The sequence below is a fragment of the Oncorhynchus masou genome, chromosome 29, assembly GCF_036934945.1.
Source record: "Oncorhynchus masou masou isolate Uvic2021 chromosome 29, UVic_Omas_1.1, whole genome shotgun sequence".
NCBI lineage: Eukaryota > Metazoa > Chordata > Actinopteri > Salmoniformes > Salmonidae > Oncorhynchus > Oncorhynchus masou.
Window position 1 is genome coordinate 44,981,039 of NC_088240.1, and position 16,667 is coordinate 44,997,705.

At 41.1% G+C, this 16,667-nt stretch overlaps 1 protein-coding gene across 2 annotated transcripts in view; it reads right to left on the reverse strand.

Annotated features, from left to right (window-relative positions):
* The window catches only part of LOC135519908 (COP9 signalosome complex subunit 8-like), a 29,203-nt gene extending 14,527 nt beyond the window's left edge, over positions 1 to 14,676 (reverse strand). For both annotated transcript variants that reach the window (XM_064945125.1, XM_064945124.1), the window contains exons 1-4: positions 14,519 to 14,676; positions 10,176 to 10,246; positions 1,067 to 1,115; positions 4 to 136 (exon numbers count right to left, since the gene is read on the reverse strand). In XM_064945125.1, coding sequence (XP_064801197.1) covers positions 4 to 136; positions 1,067 to 1,115; positions 10,176 to 10,246; positions 14,519 to 14,590 — 325 coding nt within the window. In that variant the 5' untranslated portion in view covers positions 14,591 to 14,676. The remainder of the gene's footprint in view (positions 1 to 3; positions 137 to 1,066; positions 1,116 to 10,175; positions 10,247 to 14,518) is intronic.
* Positions 14,677 to 16,667: the final 1,991 nt, after the last annotated feature.

Consider the following 16,667-nt stretch of genomic DNA (forward strand, 5'->3'; position numbering starts at 1 on the left):
TACCTTGCAGGGCATCCATGGCGGGCAGGATGTTCTCAGACCACTGGTGAGCTGCAATGGCCGAGTAGATCCCAGGGAAGTCTCGCTGCCATATGCGCTGACCCACGGCCCACACGGCCGTCAGCTCTGGGTTTCCCTGCACACAACACGTTTAAACCCATTTAAATCAACTTTAACATACATTGGTAACTAGACTATACTAAACGATATGCAGACTGAGTCTTGTTGCTCGTGAGACATTGGGTACACTCATTCTCATAAATTGAAGCAATTCCATGTGCAGGACAGGTCCCACTTTTGTACTACCATCTTCAATGTGGGAAATTATACAATGACTGGCCTACCTATTCTAGAGTTGAGCTCCCAGTATAGCTTTAACTCGTTTTCATTGTCTAACAAAAATATACACAAAGAAATTTAAACATACTTGTGCCTCAGCTATCTATACTGAACAAAAATATAAACCGCAACATGTAAAGTGTTGGTCCCATGTTTCATGAGCTGAAATAAATGCCCCCAGAAATTTTCCGTACGCACAAAAATATCAAATTTTGTGCACCAATGTTTACATCCTTTTTAGTGAGTATTTGTCCTTTGCCAAGATAATCCATACACCTGACAGGTGTGGCATATCAACAGCATGGTCAAAACACAGGTGCACCTTGTGCCGGGGACAATAAAAAGCCACTAAAATGTGCAGTTGTCACAACACAATGCCAAAGATTTCTCAAGTTGAGGGAGCATGCAATTGGCATGCTGACTGCTGGAATGTCCACCAGAGCTGTTGAATGTGGATTTGTCTACCATAAGCCGCCTCCATCGTTTTAGAGAATTTGGCAGTACGTCCAACCAGTCTCACAAGCGCAAACCATGTGTAACCACACCAACCCAGGACCTTCAAATGCGGCATCTTCACCGGATGTCTATGAAATCCATAGATTAGGGCCTCATGAATTGATTTCAATTGACTGATTTCCTTATATGAACTAACTTAGTAAAATTGTTGCATTTACATTTTTGTTCAGTCTAAATATATGAGATAAATGCTAACCCTAACCATTCTCACCGATTTAATGGCTTGAGGAATTCGCTTCCACAGGTACCTGGCATTATTCCTGTAAAAAAAAGTAACAAAAGTCATCTGACAATTAAAGGGGAATGGAAATAAATAAATGCTCCCCTCTCCCAAACTGCCATTTACACAACTAATGAAGATGGGGAAAAACTTGAGCATATTGAGTCTTCAATATTTAGTAAGGATTGATAATCTGAAATCAGAATGGTAATATATTTTACTGTGAATGAGTTCGACGTTTTAGTTACGGTGGTATTTTTCTTGAATTCTACAGAATGTTCTGTGATCAGACACTATGTAAAACACACACTACATGGTCAAAAAGGGACACCACTTAAATTAGTGAATTCGGCTATTTCAGCCACACCCATTGCGGACCGGTATAAATGCAAGCACACAGCCATGCATTCTCCATAGACAAACAATGGCAGTAGAATGGCCTTACTGAAGAGCTCTGTGACCTACAACGTGTCAACGTCATAGGATGACACCTTTCCAAAAAGTCAGTTTGTCAAATTTCTGCCCTTGTCAACTATAAGTGCTATTATTGTTAAGTGGAAACGTCTAGGAGCAATAACATCTCAGCCGCGAAGTGGTAGGCCACACAAGCTCACAAAACAGGTTCGCCGAGTGAAGCTATTGTCTGTCCTTGAGCTGTTCTTGTCTGTTGATGTTCTGTGTTACAAAAAAATAGATAAAAGGATTTATTCTGTCCGAATGACAAGTTAATTAAATCGCACAAATCTAAATATCAAACAATTACTCCTATCAGAATTGGATCAGAGTCCAACTTTGGAACAATATTTAACTCTATTTGCCATGTATATAAATATATAAAAAAGCCTACATGTCAAAGTGTAGGTGATATGCATGTTGGCTACAGCATCATGTCCAAACCAATGCTGACAAGAGTGAGCCGCCAGAAAATGTGGACAAACTTTAATGAGACTTAATTACACAAATATAATGAAGGAGAGTTAACATTAACATCTAAAGGCTTGATTCTGTTGACATAATTGAGGCACAGTTTGTTCAGATCAAATGGTCACAACACAGGAGAGTGAAGCACAGTGCCTGATTGTTCAGCACGACGAGCTTGACAAGCTTTCGGACAAGTAAAACATCCGTCCTACTTGTCAAGGCCTGCAAATGAGTTGGTAAAAATTAGGCCTATGTAGGGTGAACTGGGAAGACGGCGGCCTGAAGATGGCGGTGCGGAATGCCTCATAATAAAAACAGAATATTCAATATCTGTAAAGCTGACTAAATATTAGCACTTCACAACTTTGATCCACATATGAGCTGTGTTGTGTTCGAGACCACCTAAAGCAATACCGATTCAATATCAAGACCACAGCGAACCGAGTCAAGGAGGGGGACGAGAAGTCCCAGACCGAGTCTCTTTTTATGTAGTGTTGGCTCACTTCTCGTGATGTGCGTTTTGTCCTATATTTATTTATATATAAATAAATAATTATCCCATTCCCGCAGTACGGAATTTGCGTTATTAGGCCGTCATTGTAAATAACAATTTGTTCTTAACTGACTTGCCGAGCTAAAAAGGTTAAATAAAATAAAAAGACCAGAAAAATGAGTCCAATTCAAGACCATGACTGTAACGGTCAAATCGTCACGATAGGAGTTCAAAATGTCCTGTATTTCGGTTGTTCATATTTTAGAAGATGTCTTTAGACATTCAGAAAGGTGAAAAAAATGCATACTGAGGGCAAATAGAGCCACTCTACAAATTATTACTAACCCAAACAGTGGAGAACAATGAGGGCCTCCTACACTTTCAGAGAAAGGCTAAGGATTTATAAAATGATACAATTATTCGTATTATTTTCAATGATGTTCTCATTTATATCTTCAGTTTTTGATAGAAAGGGTTAACACTTCAGAGAATAAAAAAAATCCAATCAGGATTTTTCTTTGGTGGTCTCTGCTTGCTCAGTCAGCCATTGGCTAGGCAATCAGAAGCTTCACAGAAAGCATTTGCCATTCAACTGTATTAGGGTAACATTTTTGGAGTGACAGTGGAATTAACCAACTACATTGACTTTAAAAATGGGTGGAACCATTTTGATAAAAATATATGGAAACTACCTTCAAAGGCCAACAAGTCACTGTGCAATAGTGAACAGTACTTTCTCCACGGTCTAGCTAGCTAGCTGTTGTTGTAGGCTAGTTTGCAACAGCAAGTGTTATCAAATATGATGTTGTTGCTAATTTGTTAACTTCTTGTTGAAAGTTATCATTGAAAATGGAGAAGTTTCAAATTATCTTCATATGGTGAGTGGAACTTTTTTTATTGCAGCATGCGGTTAGCCTACCGCAAACCATGAAAAACAGCCCCAGACCATCATTCCTCCTTCACCAAATTTTACAGTTGGCACTATCAATTGGGGCAGGTAGCGTTCTCCTGGCATCCGCCAAACCCAGACTCGTCTGTCGGACTGCCAGATGGTGAAGTGAGATTAATCTCACCAGAGAATGCGTTTCCAATGCCAGCGAGCTTTACACCACACCAACAGATTCCTCGCATTGCGCATGGTGATCTAAGGTTTGGGTGCGGCTGTTCACCATGGAAACCAATTTAATGAAACTCCGGACTAACAGTTCTTGTGCTGACATTGCTTCCAGAGGCAGTTTGGAACGTGGTAGTGAGTGTTGCAACCGAGGACAGATGATTGTTATGCGCTAAGCACTCAGCGGTCCTGTTCTGTGAGCTTGTAAGGCCTACCACTTCGCGACTGAGCCGTTGTTACTCCTAGTTGCCACTTCAATAACAGCACTTACAGTTGACCAGGGAAGCTCTAGCAGGGTAGAAATGTGAAGAACTGACTTGTTGGAAAGGTGGCATCCTATGATGAAGCCACATTGAAAGACACTGAGCTCTTCAGTAAGGCCATTCTACTGCCAATGTTTCTCTATGGAGATTGCATGGCTTTGTGCTTAATACACCTGACAGCAACTGGTGTGGCTGAAATAGCCGAATCCACTAATTTGAAGTGATGTCCATAAGTTTGAAACATCTTTCCTACTTATCGGCTACAGATATCATTCTGAACGCGGCCTTAAAAAAAATCTATATTGTATAGTGGAGCTTCATAAGCTTTCAAGATTTCAAAACTGAAGGATCAAGTTTTGAAATCAGTGGAATTAGAGTATGATAGCTAAAGAGACGGAGAAACACCTGTCTCCGGATTATGTCTTCAAACTAAGGGCAACCGTGGTATGACATTCCTGACAGGGAGACGCATCCATCATACATGATGTTGCATACAGGTAAGATAGCTAGCTACATTTTCAGATATTACACATTTCTAATTTTGACAAAGTGATTTCAGGTCAGGCTAAAGTGTACTGTTAGCTAGCTAGCTAACATTAACTGGCTGGCTTCCTAGTGGACGTTATTGTTAGTTTCCCAGACCTGTTTGCTTTTCTCGTTAGCTAGCTAACATTGAACCTGGTTGGTTATCTCCCAACACAGTGACATTGTTGGCATTGTTGTTCAATTTTGTTAAACTTGCTAACCTAGCTGGCTCATTAGCTAACTTTACATGTGTACAACACCCGTTGAATATGGCTAGTGTCAGTAAACGTCTACAAAAACTACAAAAAAGCGTAATGAAATTGTTGCTAGCAGAGCTGGTTAGGCTGTTTTCATGTTATCCATTGGTAAACAAATCATTAGCCAGAGCATCAAGTGTGCGCTCAAAGAGAGCAAAACGAGATGGCTGGGGCTAAAGCTTAAGAGCGTGTGAACTATGCTGAAAGGGTGTTACAAAAGAGCTCTTCGCTAGATTCCAAAACATTCAGAAGGCGATTTTCTCAAAAGTGAGTTTACAAGTTGATCAACTTTCAAAGCAGAATTACTTTCCCATGTGTCTTCAAATGCAATGTATTATATACCATTTTGTAGCTCTGAGTCTCTACTTTTACCAAATGTAAAAAACACAATTTCACATTTTGCAACATAAGACCAAATTCAGGTGGTGAGTCATATATAGCCTCCACTATACCACTGGCCCTTCGTGAAGGCCTAGGTCCAATACGTTCGCCACTGTGCAAACACATCTATAATAGAGATAAAAAGACTGCCATAAAAAAAACACTACGGTTTGCAACTGCACATGGGGACAAAGATCAAACTTTTTGGAGAAATGTCCTATGGTCTGATGAAAAAAATAACTGTTTGGCCTTAATGACCATTTTGTTTGGAGGAAAAAGGTGGAGGCTTGCAAGCCGAAGAACACCATCCCAACCGTGAATCACGGGGGTGGCAGCATCATGTTGTGGGAGTGCTTTGTTGCAAGAGGGACTGGTGCACTTCACAAAATAGATGGCTTCTTGAGGGAGGAAAATTATGTGGATATATTGAAGCAACATCTCAAGACATCAGTCAGGAAGTTAAAGCTTGGTCACAAATGGGTCTTCCAAATGGACAATGACCCCAAGCATACTTCCAAAGTTGTGGCAAAATGGCTTAAGGACAACAAGTCAAGGTATTGGAGTGGCCATCACAAAGCCCTGACCTCAATCACATAGAAAATGTGTGGGCAGAACTGAAAAAGCATGTGAGAGCAAGCTGTAACCTGACTCAGTTACACCAGCTCTGTCAGGAGGAATGGGCCAAAATTCACCCAACTTATTGTGAAATCTTGTGGAAGGCTACAAAAAAACGTTAGACCCAAGTTAAACAATTTAAAGGCAATACTACCAAATACTAATTGAGTATATGTAAACCTCTGACCCACTGGGAATGTGATGAAAGAAATAAAAGCTAAATAAATTATTCTCTCTACTATTATTCTGACATTTCACATTCTTAAAATAAAGTGGTGATCCAAACTGACCTAAGACAGGGATTTTTTATTATGTTTAAATGTCAGGATTTGTGAAAACTGAGTTTAAATGTAGTTGGCTAAGGTGTATGTAAACTTCCGACTTCAACCGTACACACGCACACACACACACACACCATTTTTAATATGGTGACAATTGAAGCTGAGAGTGTTTTACTCCACTGGTCTCTGGAAGAAATTACAAGTCCTCACCGTCCGAGACATTCAAGACTGAGTAAAAAAAAGTATCCGACAAGACCGAGACACTTAATGTGTGGTCTCGAGACAGGTCTCGAGTACTACAACACTGCACGTGAGCAATAACCTTCAATCTGGATATCACCACAAAACAAATTAGAAGGGTAAAGAAATGTATCAACAAATACTACCCACGCCAAAACATGTAGTGTAACCAGGGTAAGTATGGAGACACAATCCCCAAAAGAAAAGTGCAACAGACGATTCCTGCTTTTCACCACTCCGTACACAAAGAATGGAAACTGACCTGCTGAAGTCGATTAATTGGGCATACTTGAACTAGTTAGTAAAGATATAAAAAGGAGTTGAAGGTGATCCTTGGAGAGATGAGAAACTAAAAGCTACTCTCAATATTATTGAAATAGACATTAGTAAAATAAATAAAAAATCTAAAATTTAAGAGAAGCCTTACTTGATATACAGACAAAAAAAGAAATCTGGTGTTTACCGGAAATAAAGACGAAGGTGAAGATCCAGAGAGCGTGGTGAAAGAATTACTGGTTAAAGCGCTACAGACCCCAGGCGACAGAGTCCACAAACTCAAACGTGTACACCGTTTTCAGAAGAGAGGACAGTGATACACGCACCCAATCAATTGTTGCCAAATTGCATTATTTAAAGATAAAATAACAGTTGAAAGCCTGGGCGAAAGACTAGCCAGCATGAAAAAAGGCATGAATGATAGGTTCCCGAAGGAAATTGCAGAACGGCGCAAAGTTCTGTACCCAAAATTCAAAAAGAATAGACTAAAATGGAAATGTGTAGCTCTTAAAAACCAAGACTACTCCATGACCATTCTAAATAATAGAAGGGGCCAATAACAGAACACCCAACACTATCCATGGTAGGGATTGTAATATAAATAGTTATTTAATAAAATACAGCAACTGATAAATAAAACACTATACTATTCAAAGTCAGGGAATGTTGTAAAATTATTTATATGTGGGGGGAGTGTGGGTGTGTTTGAAGATGGGGTGCCTGTACGTTTGTATGGAAAAGTGTGGAATTAAGTGAGTGAAAAAGGAAAAATGGTTGCAAATGCCAGAGCCCATGTGTCAGGAATTGTGAGAGCGAGAGGGTCTTCAATGTTGCACAGATATGGGATGGAACAACTATTGAACATCTGAGCTTGTGGTTGTATGAACGAGTGTGTGTGTGTTTGGGGGGGGGGTGATCAGTCTTTCAGATCGTTGTGGAGGAATTTTGGCCCACTCTTGCCTCCAGAACTGCTTTAACTCTGACATTTGACAAGCTTGAACTACTCGTTTTAAGTCCTACCACAACATCTCAATTGGGATTAGGTCTGGATTTGTTGCTTTTTAGCCATTTTCATGTAGACTTGATGGCGTGTTTTGGATCATTGTCTTGCTGCATGACCCAGCAGCGCTTCAGCTCACTGACAGATGGCATGACATTCTCCTGTTGAATTCTCCGATACAGAGCAGAATTCATTGTTCCTTCTATTAAGGCAAGTTGTTCAAGTCCTGAGGCAGCAAAGCATCCCCAATCCATCACATTACCATCACGCTTGATCGTTGGTATGAGGTTCTTACTGTGGAATGCAGTGTTTGGTTTTCACCATGGGGCCCAAGTCATCAAAAAAGCTACACTTTTGAATCATCTGTCCATAGAACATTCTTACAAGAGTCTGGATGATCATCCAGGTGCTTTATGGCAAACTTGAGTCAACTTTTTGGGAGATATTGGTCCCATGGACTTGAAATGAGTAGTGCATGCTTGAAAAGCCACCAATGTTGCTGAGTTACAGCTGTTCTACATGGAAGACTGGGCTAAATTACTCCACAGCGATTGACCAACAACTAAAGGAAGCATTGCAGCTAAAGATTGCACAACCAGTTATTGAGTGTAAGGGGGCAATTACTTTTTCCCACACAGGGACATTGGAGTGGCATAATTTTCTTTATGAAATAAGTATGTAATTGCTGTTCATTCAGGTTCTGTTAATCTAATATTAGGTTTGGTTGAAAATTATGCAAAAGTAGAGAAAAATTGAAAGAGGGCAAATACTTTTACAGCACTGTAAGTAACAAACAATATGGAATGCCTACATTATTAATCAGTTGTGGAAATAAATTATAACTTTTATCTGGTGCTTTATTTTATATATATATATATATATATACACACATATATATATATACACACACACCTGACACAAACTCATTCAAGGGTTTTTCTTAATTTTTTTTACTATTTTCTACATTATAGAATAACACATATGTAACCAAAGTGAAGAACCTCAAATATATATTTGATTTGTTTAACAAAGTAGCCACCCCTTGCCTTGATGACATCTCTGCAAATTCATTTCACTCTCTCAACCAGCTTCAAGGTAGTCACCTGGAATGCATCACAATTAAAAGGTGTGCCCTGTTAAAAGTACATTTGGGGAATTTCTTTCCTTCTTAATGCATTTGAACCAATCAGTTGTGTTGTGACAAGGTAGGGGTGGTAAACAGTAGAGAGTACGATTTGGTAAAAGACCAAGTCTATTTTATGGCAAGAACAGCTCAAATAAGCAAAGAGAAACTACAGTCCATCATTACTATAAGACATGAAGGTCAGTCAATCTGGAAAATGTCAAGAACTTTGAAAGTTTCTTCAAGTGCAGTCACAAAAACAATCAAGCACTATGATGAAACTGGCTCTCATGAGGACCGTCACAGGAAAGGAAGACCCAGACCCTCTGCTGCAGAGGATAAGTCCATTAGCGTTACCACACTCAGAAATTGCAGCCCAAATAAATGCTGCACAGAGTTCAAGTAAAGACATCTCAACATCAACTGCTCAGAGGAGACTGAGTGAATCAGGGCTTAATAGTTTGATGCAAAGAAACCACTACTAAAGGACACCAATAATAAGAAATTTGCTTGGGCCAAGAAACACGAGCAATGGACATTAGACCGATGGAAATCTGTTCTTTTGTCTGATGAGTACAAATTTGAGATTTTTGGTTCCAACCACTGTGTCTTTGAGAGACAGAGTAGATGAACAGATGATCTCCGCATGTGTAGTTCCCACCATGAAGCATGGAGGTGTTGTGATGGTGCTTTGCTGATGACACAATTCAAGGCACATTTAACCAGCATGGCTACCACTGCATATCTGCAGCGATACACCATACACCATCCCATCTGGTTTGCGATTTTGTTGTTTTTCAACAGGACAATATATCCCCAAACACACCTCCAAGATGTGTAAGGGCTATTTCACCATGAAGGAGAGCAATGGAGTGCTGCATCAGATGACCTGGCCGCCACAATCACCCGACCTCAACCCAACTGAAATGGTTTGGGATGAGTTGGACCGCAGAGTGAAGGAAAAGCAGCCAACAAGTGCTCAGCATATGTGGGTACTGGTTCACGACTGTTGGAAAAACATTCCAGGTGACTACCTCATGAATCTGATTTGGAGAATTTCAAGAGTGTGCAAAGCTGTCAAAGGCAAAGGGTGGCTACTTTGAAGATTCTAAAATATATTTTGATTTATTTTACTTCATGATTCCATGTGTGTTATATCATAGTTTTGATATCTTCACTAATACTCTACGATGTAGAAAATAGTGAAAATAAAGAAAAACTCTTGAATGAGTAAGTGTGTCCAAACTTCTGACTGGTACTGTATATCTCTGTAAGTAGCAAAGTCACAAACCAGCTAGCTAGACCGGGGCACACTTTCCCCAAAAGCATCTTACGGCTAAGTTCATCATAAGAACCCTTGAAGGAGCATGTTTCCCAAAACCATCGTTATCACATCAAATATCGACACCTAATGAAATATCTAGCTATCTAGCAAGCTACATATTATAGCTATGGTAATCATAGCTAGCGGCATTTTACTAGTAAAATAGCAATCCTGCAACAACCCTTGCCGACTGGCTAGCTACACATTGAGTTTAAGCTCTAACTAACACCTAATGGTCAGAAAATATTTTCTTTAGAAGGGCTAGGCCTATAGAAAACCTGACTTACATGTCATTGTGCAGTAGATAGAGAGCCAACAGCTGGGCATACACTTGAGGGGTTGCAATGCCACCTGGAGCCTGACGAGAAAACAAACAATTAGTCAATGTTTAGCCAATATGCTGCCCATGCAAGCCAATAGCTAGGTTTCCATCCAATTTATGACAGATTTTCATGCGAATATTCTAAAATCTGCATAAAGAAGATATGCAAAGTTTCTCACCCATGGTGTTTCCATCAAACTCACGTGTTGCTGATAAAGAGTATTGATGTAACATCATGAGCAAAAAAAAGTGTCTTTATGTGCACTAAGGGAAATATCACCCTTTTTCAACATCATGTTAAAAGATTGAGGAAGATAAGTGTTTCCAATGACAACCAACAGTAGACAACTAGTAGGCAATGCCTACTCATAATTGGTTAAAAATCACATGATGCACACTGATGATGTCATAGGAATCACGTATCTTCCGCGATTTTCACATAATGTTGAGGTGGTGCTGGAAATGAATGAAGTTTAAATATATATGTGTTTAATGTACAGAATTAAAATCAAAAGTTCAATGCATTTCCAATTCTACTGATGGTTTTGTAAGTAGAAATGTTGCGTTAAATAGAAAATGTGCCCACTCTGGTCAAGGCATGTGAGCTCCAGCTAACAGTTCGCAGAGACAGCTAGCCTAAATGAGAATATTATAGATTACAGTGAGATTGATTATATTTGTCAAACGGCAGCCACGCATCAAGTCACCAGAATAAGACCATCGATATTTATTAGAGAGGTACATCAAGTTCAAAATATATTTATTTTGTAGTCTTAATAAACTGCACGCGTTCCCAAATCGTAATGGGAGGACCACACAACATATCAAACTGGAATCCATACATCCTGAGGCTGCATTCATTGTAGCTGGGGATTTTAACAAGGCTAATCTGAAAACAAGACTCCCTAAATTGTATCAGCATATCGATTGCGCAACCAGGGCTGGCAAAACCTTGGATCATTGCTATTCTAACTTCCGCGACGCATATAAGGCCCTGCCCCGCCCTCCTTTCGGAAAAGCTGACCACGACTAAATTTTGTTGATCCCTGCCTACAGACAGAAACTAAAACAAGAAGCTCCCACGCTGAGGTCTGTCCAACGCTGGTCCAACCAATCTGATTCCACACTCCAAGACTGCTTCCATCACGTGGACTGGGATATGTTTCGTATTGCGTCAGACAACAATATTGACGAATACGCTGATTCGGTGCGCGAGTTCATTAGAATGTGCGTTGAAGATGTCGTTCCCATAGCAACGATTAAAACATTCCCAAACCAGAAACCGTGGATTGATTGCAGCATTCGCGTGAAACTGAAAGCGTGAACCACTGCTTTTAATCAGGGCAAGGTGACCGGAAACATGACCGAATACAAACAGTGCAGCTATTCCCTCCGCTAGGCAATCAAACAAGCTAAGCGTCAGTATAGAGACAAAGTAGAATCTCAATTCAACGGCTCAGACACAAGAGGTATGTGGCAGGGTCTACAGTCAGTCAGTCACGGATTACAAGAAGAAAACCAGCCCCGTCACGGTCCGGGATGTCTTGCTCCCGGGCAGACTAAATAACTTTTTTGCCCGCTTTGAGGATAATACAGTGCCACTGACACAGCCTGCAAGGAAAACATGTGGACTCTCCTTCACTGCAGCCGAGGTGAGTAAAACATTTAAACGTGTTAACCCTCGCAAGGCTGCAGGCCCAGACGGCATCACTAGCCGTGTCCTCAGAGCATCCACAGACCAGCTGGCTGGTGTGTTTACGGACATATCCAATCAACCCTATCCCAGTCTGCAGTTCCCACATGTTTCAAGAGGACCACCATTGTTCCTGTTCCCAAGAAAGCTAAGGTAACTGAGCTAAACGACTACCGCCCCGTAGCACTCACTTCCGTCATCATGAAGTGCTTTGTGAGACTAGTCAAAGACCATATCACCTCCACCCTACCTGACACCCTAGACCCACTCCAATTTGCTTAACGCCCAAATAGGTACACAGACGATGCAATCTCAAACACAGCACATTGCCCTAACCCATCTGGACAAGAGGAATACCTACGTGAGAATTCTGTTCATCGACTACAGCTCGGCATTTAACACCATAGTACCCTCCAAGCTCGTCATCAAGCTCGAGACCCTGGGTCTCGACCCCGCCCTGTGCAACTGGGTACTGGACTTCCTGACGGGCCGCCCCCAGGTGGTGAGGGTAGGCAACAACATCTCCACCCCGCTGATCCTCAACACTGGGGCCCCACAAGGGTGCGTTCTGAGCCCTCTCGTATACCCCCTGTTCACCCACGACTGCGTGGCCACACACGCCTCCAACTCAATCATCAAGTTTGCGGGCGACACAACAGTGGTAGGGTTGATTACCAACAACGACGAGACGGCCTACAGGGAGGAGGTGAGGGCCCTCGGAGTGTGGTGTCACGAAAATAACCTCACACTCAACGTCAACAAAACTAAGGAGATGATTCTGGACTTCAGGAAACAGCAGAGGGAACACCCCCCTAATCACATCGATGGAACAGTAGTGGAGAGGGTAGTAAGTTTTAAGTTCCTCGGCATACACATCACAGACAAACTGAATTGGTCCACCCACACAGACAGCATCGTGAAGAAGGCGCAGCAGCGCCTCTTCAACCTCAGGAGGCTGAAAAATTTGGCTTGTCACCAAAAGCACTCACAGCCTTCTACAGATGCACAATCGAGAGCATCCTGGCGGGCTGTATCACCGCCTGGTACGACAACTGCTCCGCCCACAACCGTAAGGCTCTCCAGAGGGTAGTGAGGTCTGCACAACGCATCACCGGGGGCAAACTACCTGCCCTCCAGGACACCTACACCAGCCGATGTTACAGGAAGGCCATAAAGATCATCAAGGACAACAACCACCCGAGCCACTGCCTGTTCACCCCGCTATCATCCAGAAGGCGAGGTCAGTACAGGTGCATCAAAGCTGGGACCGAGAGACTGAAAAACAGCTTCTATCTCAAGGCCATCAGACTGTTAAACAGCCACCACTAAGATTGAGTGCTGCTGCCAACACACTGACTCAACTCCAGCCACTTTAATAATGGGAATTGATGGGAAATGTAAAATATATCACTAGCCACTTTAAACAATGCTACCTAATATAATGTTTACTTACCCTACATTATTCATCTCATATGTATAAGTATATACTGTACTCTATATCATCTACTGCATCTTTATGTAATACATGTATCACTAGCCACTTTAACTATGCCACTTTGTTTACATACTCATTTCATATGTATATACTGTACTCGATACCATCTACTGTATCTTGCCTATGCTGCTCTGTACCATCACTCATTCATATATCTTTATGTACATATTATTTATCCCCTTACACTTGTGTATAAGACAGTAGTTTTGGAATTGTTAGTTAGATTACTTGTTGGTTATTACTGCATTGTCGGAACTAGAAGCACAAGCATTTCGCTACGCTCGCATTAACATCTGCTAACCATGTGTATGTGACAAATACAATTTGATTTGATCATCGCGTGACTCCCAAATTTGCTACGATGTTATTATTCCAAACATATTTCCCGCATAATTAATTTCACAGACAAAATATCCCATCATGTCGAAATAACAAATTGTTTGCTGACATTCATAAAATTGTACCGCCATTTTCTGTTGGATTGCTAATGACGTTCATGAAGTTCCAAACGTTGTACCCTCATGACTGAAGATGTCCATTTAATAATGTGGCTATACAGATAGCTGCACGACCTGGTCGAAAGGACCCATCCAGGAAACCTTGTATTAAACAACCTGAACGTTCTGCGCATATTACTTGACGCACAAATTGTGAAAACCTAACTAAGGAAAAAACATTATCCAGCTGCACCCCGTGCTGCTAATTTAAATGCTCAACACAATATGTGATATTTGAATGTGTCATTAGCTAGCTACTTTCCTCCTTCCTCCTACATTTCACATCCTTCTGCTACATAGCAAAACGCAGTTAAATTCTGTGTTCAATGTAATGTTAAGACCTAGCTATATACGCTGTGCTCGCTACCAAGCTAACTGACGTATATGAGGGTAGTTAGCTACTTTCTCGCACGTTAAAATGCAGCGTTCGCTGTGCCCAATTGAATGTTATGATCTAGTTAGCTAGCTATGCTGTGTTCGCTAACGTCAGTGCGTTTGGATGGCTAGCTAGTTAGCACCACTAGCTAAGTTAATACACACAGACCAAAGAGATCATCTTTGCGAATGGACACATTTAAAGCTTCAATTTACACATGTTTGATGAAATACTTGGATATAACTACCTCAAGTTCCTGTGTTTGGCACTGCTCTAAAAGTTTATCATAATTTTCATCCATTATAACTACGGCAGGCATAGTGTCGTTCACCAACGTCTCGTCAGCAGAGAGGAAGAAAAAGGCCCAACTCTGCGGAAAATGTGTCTCCCTTCAGCACAGCAGGTGGCGGTGTCTCGCCACCGAGCAATACATTTTTGTATGGGGGTCAATGAGAGTGACTTATTCTTTGGTGGGGTTTAACGGCGGTTGGCATCCAAAAGGTTGCCTTACCGCCCCCAACTGAACTATAGTATAGCTCCATTACACGTTGTGGTTCCCCTTTTTCAATGTATCACAACTTTCTCAATGTGTCACTCAATGTCTTGTGATACATTGATACATTGGGAAAGGGGAACCGGGAAATTAAATATAAATTTTTTAATTACCCTATCAACTAACCCTATACTCATTAAAACCTTTGGATGTGACTACTGTCGTCATCCAAAGATTTTACAACTTGAATAAACGCTTGGTGGTAAGGATGACAGCAGTGGTGTAGTCTACGGCGATATGGATATCATGCATTATTGATATCTACATAGCACATTGATGTGAATCATGCTGCTCTCATTTATTTACGGATTGTGGTTGTTGAGGATGGCTGTTCAAATGGCCATTAAAGTTTTTGCAACTTCCTCCCCCCAGATAATACAAATAAAATATTATGCTGCATAACGGAATGTATTGTCATTGAAATAGCATAGTAATCCACATTTATTATATATTTTTTGTGATTCTGAACATTCTGATCCTCCCCCACAATACCTGCCATACAATTTATCTTTCAGATTTGTTGGTTCAATATCATTATTTTCATTTATCATCTGTTGTGTCAAATTTTTCTGATCTATGCATTTATCAGTATGGTCAGCTCCACAGTTAACAATCACTACAGACGACAGTGTATATATAGAATAATGGCGCAGGAGGGGATGGCAGCTGTTTTATGGGCTCTTAACCAACTGTGCTATTTTGTTTTTTCGCATTGTTTGTTACTTATTTTATACATACTGTTGCTGCTACCGTCTCTTATGACCGAAAATAGATTCTGGACATCAGAACAGTGATTACTCACCTTGAATTGGACAAATCATTTTTCTTTAATGAGTCGGATGAGAGTGATTTACTCCAGACACCCGAACAGACCCTCCTCCCCGTCATTTGCAGGAGAAAGAGATGGAGCTTTCACGGAATGAGATCGGAGTGCCTTGTGAGGATCTGGCGATGAATGGCTAATCTGCCTTTGCCATCGGTACTATTGGAAAACGTACAATAAGCTGATAATAAAGTGTATGAACAAAAAGCACTTATATCCTACCAATGGGACATTAAAAACTTGAATATCTTATGTTTCACAGAGTTGTGGCTGAATGACAACATGAATGACATACAGCTGGCAGGTTACACACTGTGTCGGCAGGATAGAATAGCAGCCTCTGGTAAGACAAGGGGTGGCGGTCTATGTATATTTGTAAACAGCTGGGTCATAATATCTAAGGGAGTCTCTGGGTTTTTCTCGCCTGAGGTAGAGTATCTCATGATAAGCTGTAGACCCACTATCTACCTAGAGAGTTTTCATCTATATTCTTCATAGCTTTGTATTTTACCACCACAAACCAAAGACCACACTCAATGAGCTTTATACGGCCATAAGCAAAGAGGAAGGAACTATTGGACAGCTGGGAGGAACTATTGGATATAAGAGCAATGTCTACTTACCAACATTACCATGATTGCGTGGCCATGCACACCTCCAACGCAATCATCAAGTTTGCAGACGATACTACAGTGTTAGGCTTGATTACCAACAACGACGAGACGGCCTACAAGGAGGAGGTGAGGGCCCTCAGAGTGTGGTGTCAGGAAAATAACCACACACTCAACGTCAACAAAACAAAGGAGATGATCGTGGACTTCAGGAAACAGCAGAGGGAGCACCCCCCCTATCCATATCGACCGACAAACTGGTCCATCCACACAGACAGTGTGGTGAAGAAGGTGAAACAGCACCTCTTCAACCTCAGGAGGGTGAAGAAATTTGCTGTTTCGGCCATCGCTCATCCATATATTTATTATGCACATATTCTTAATCATTCCTTTAAACTTGTGTGTATAA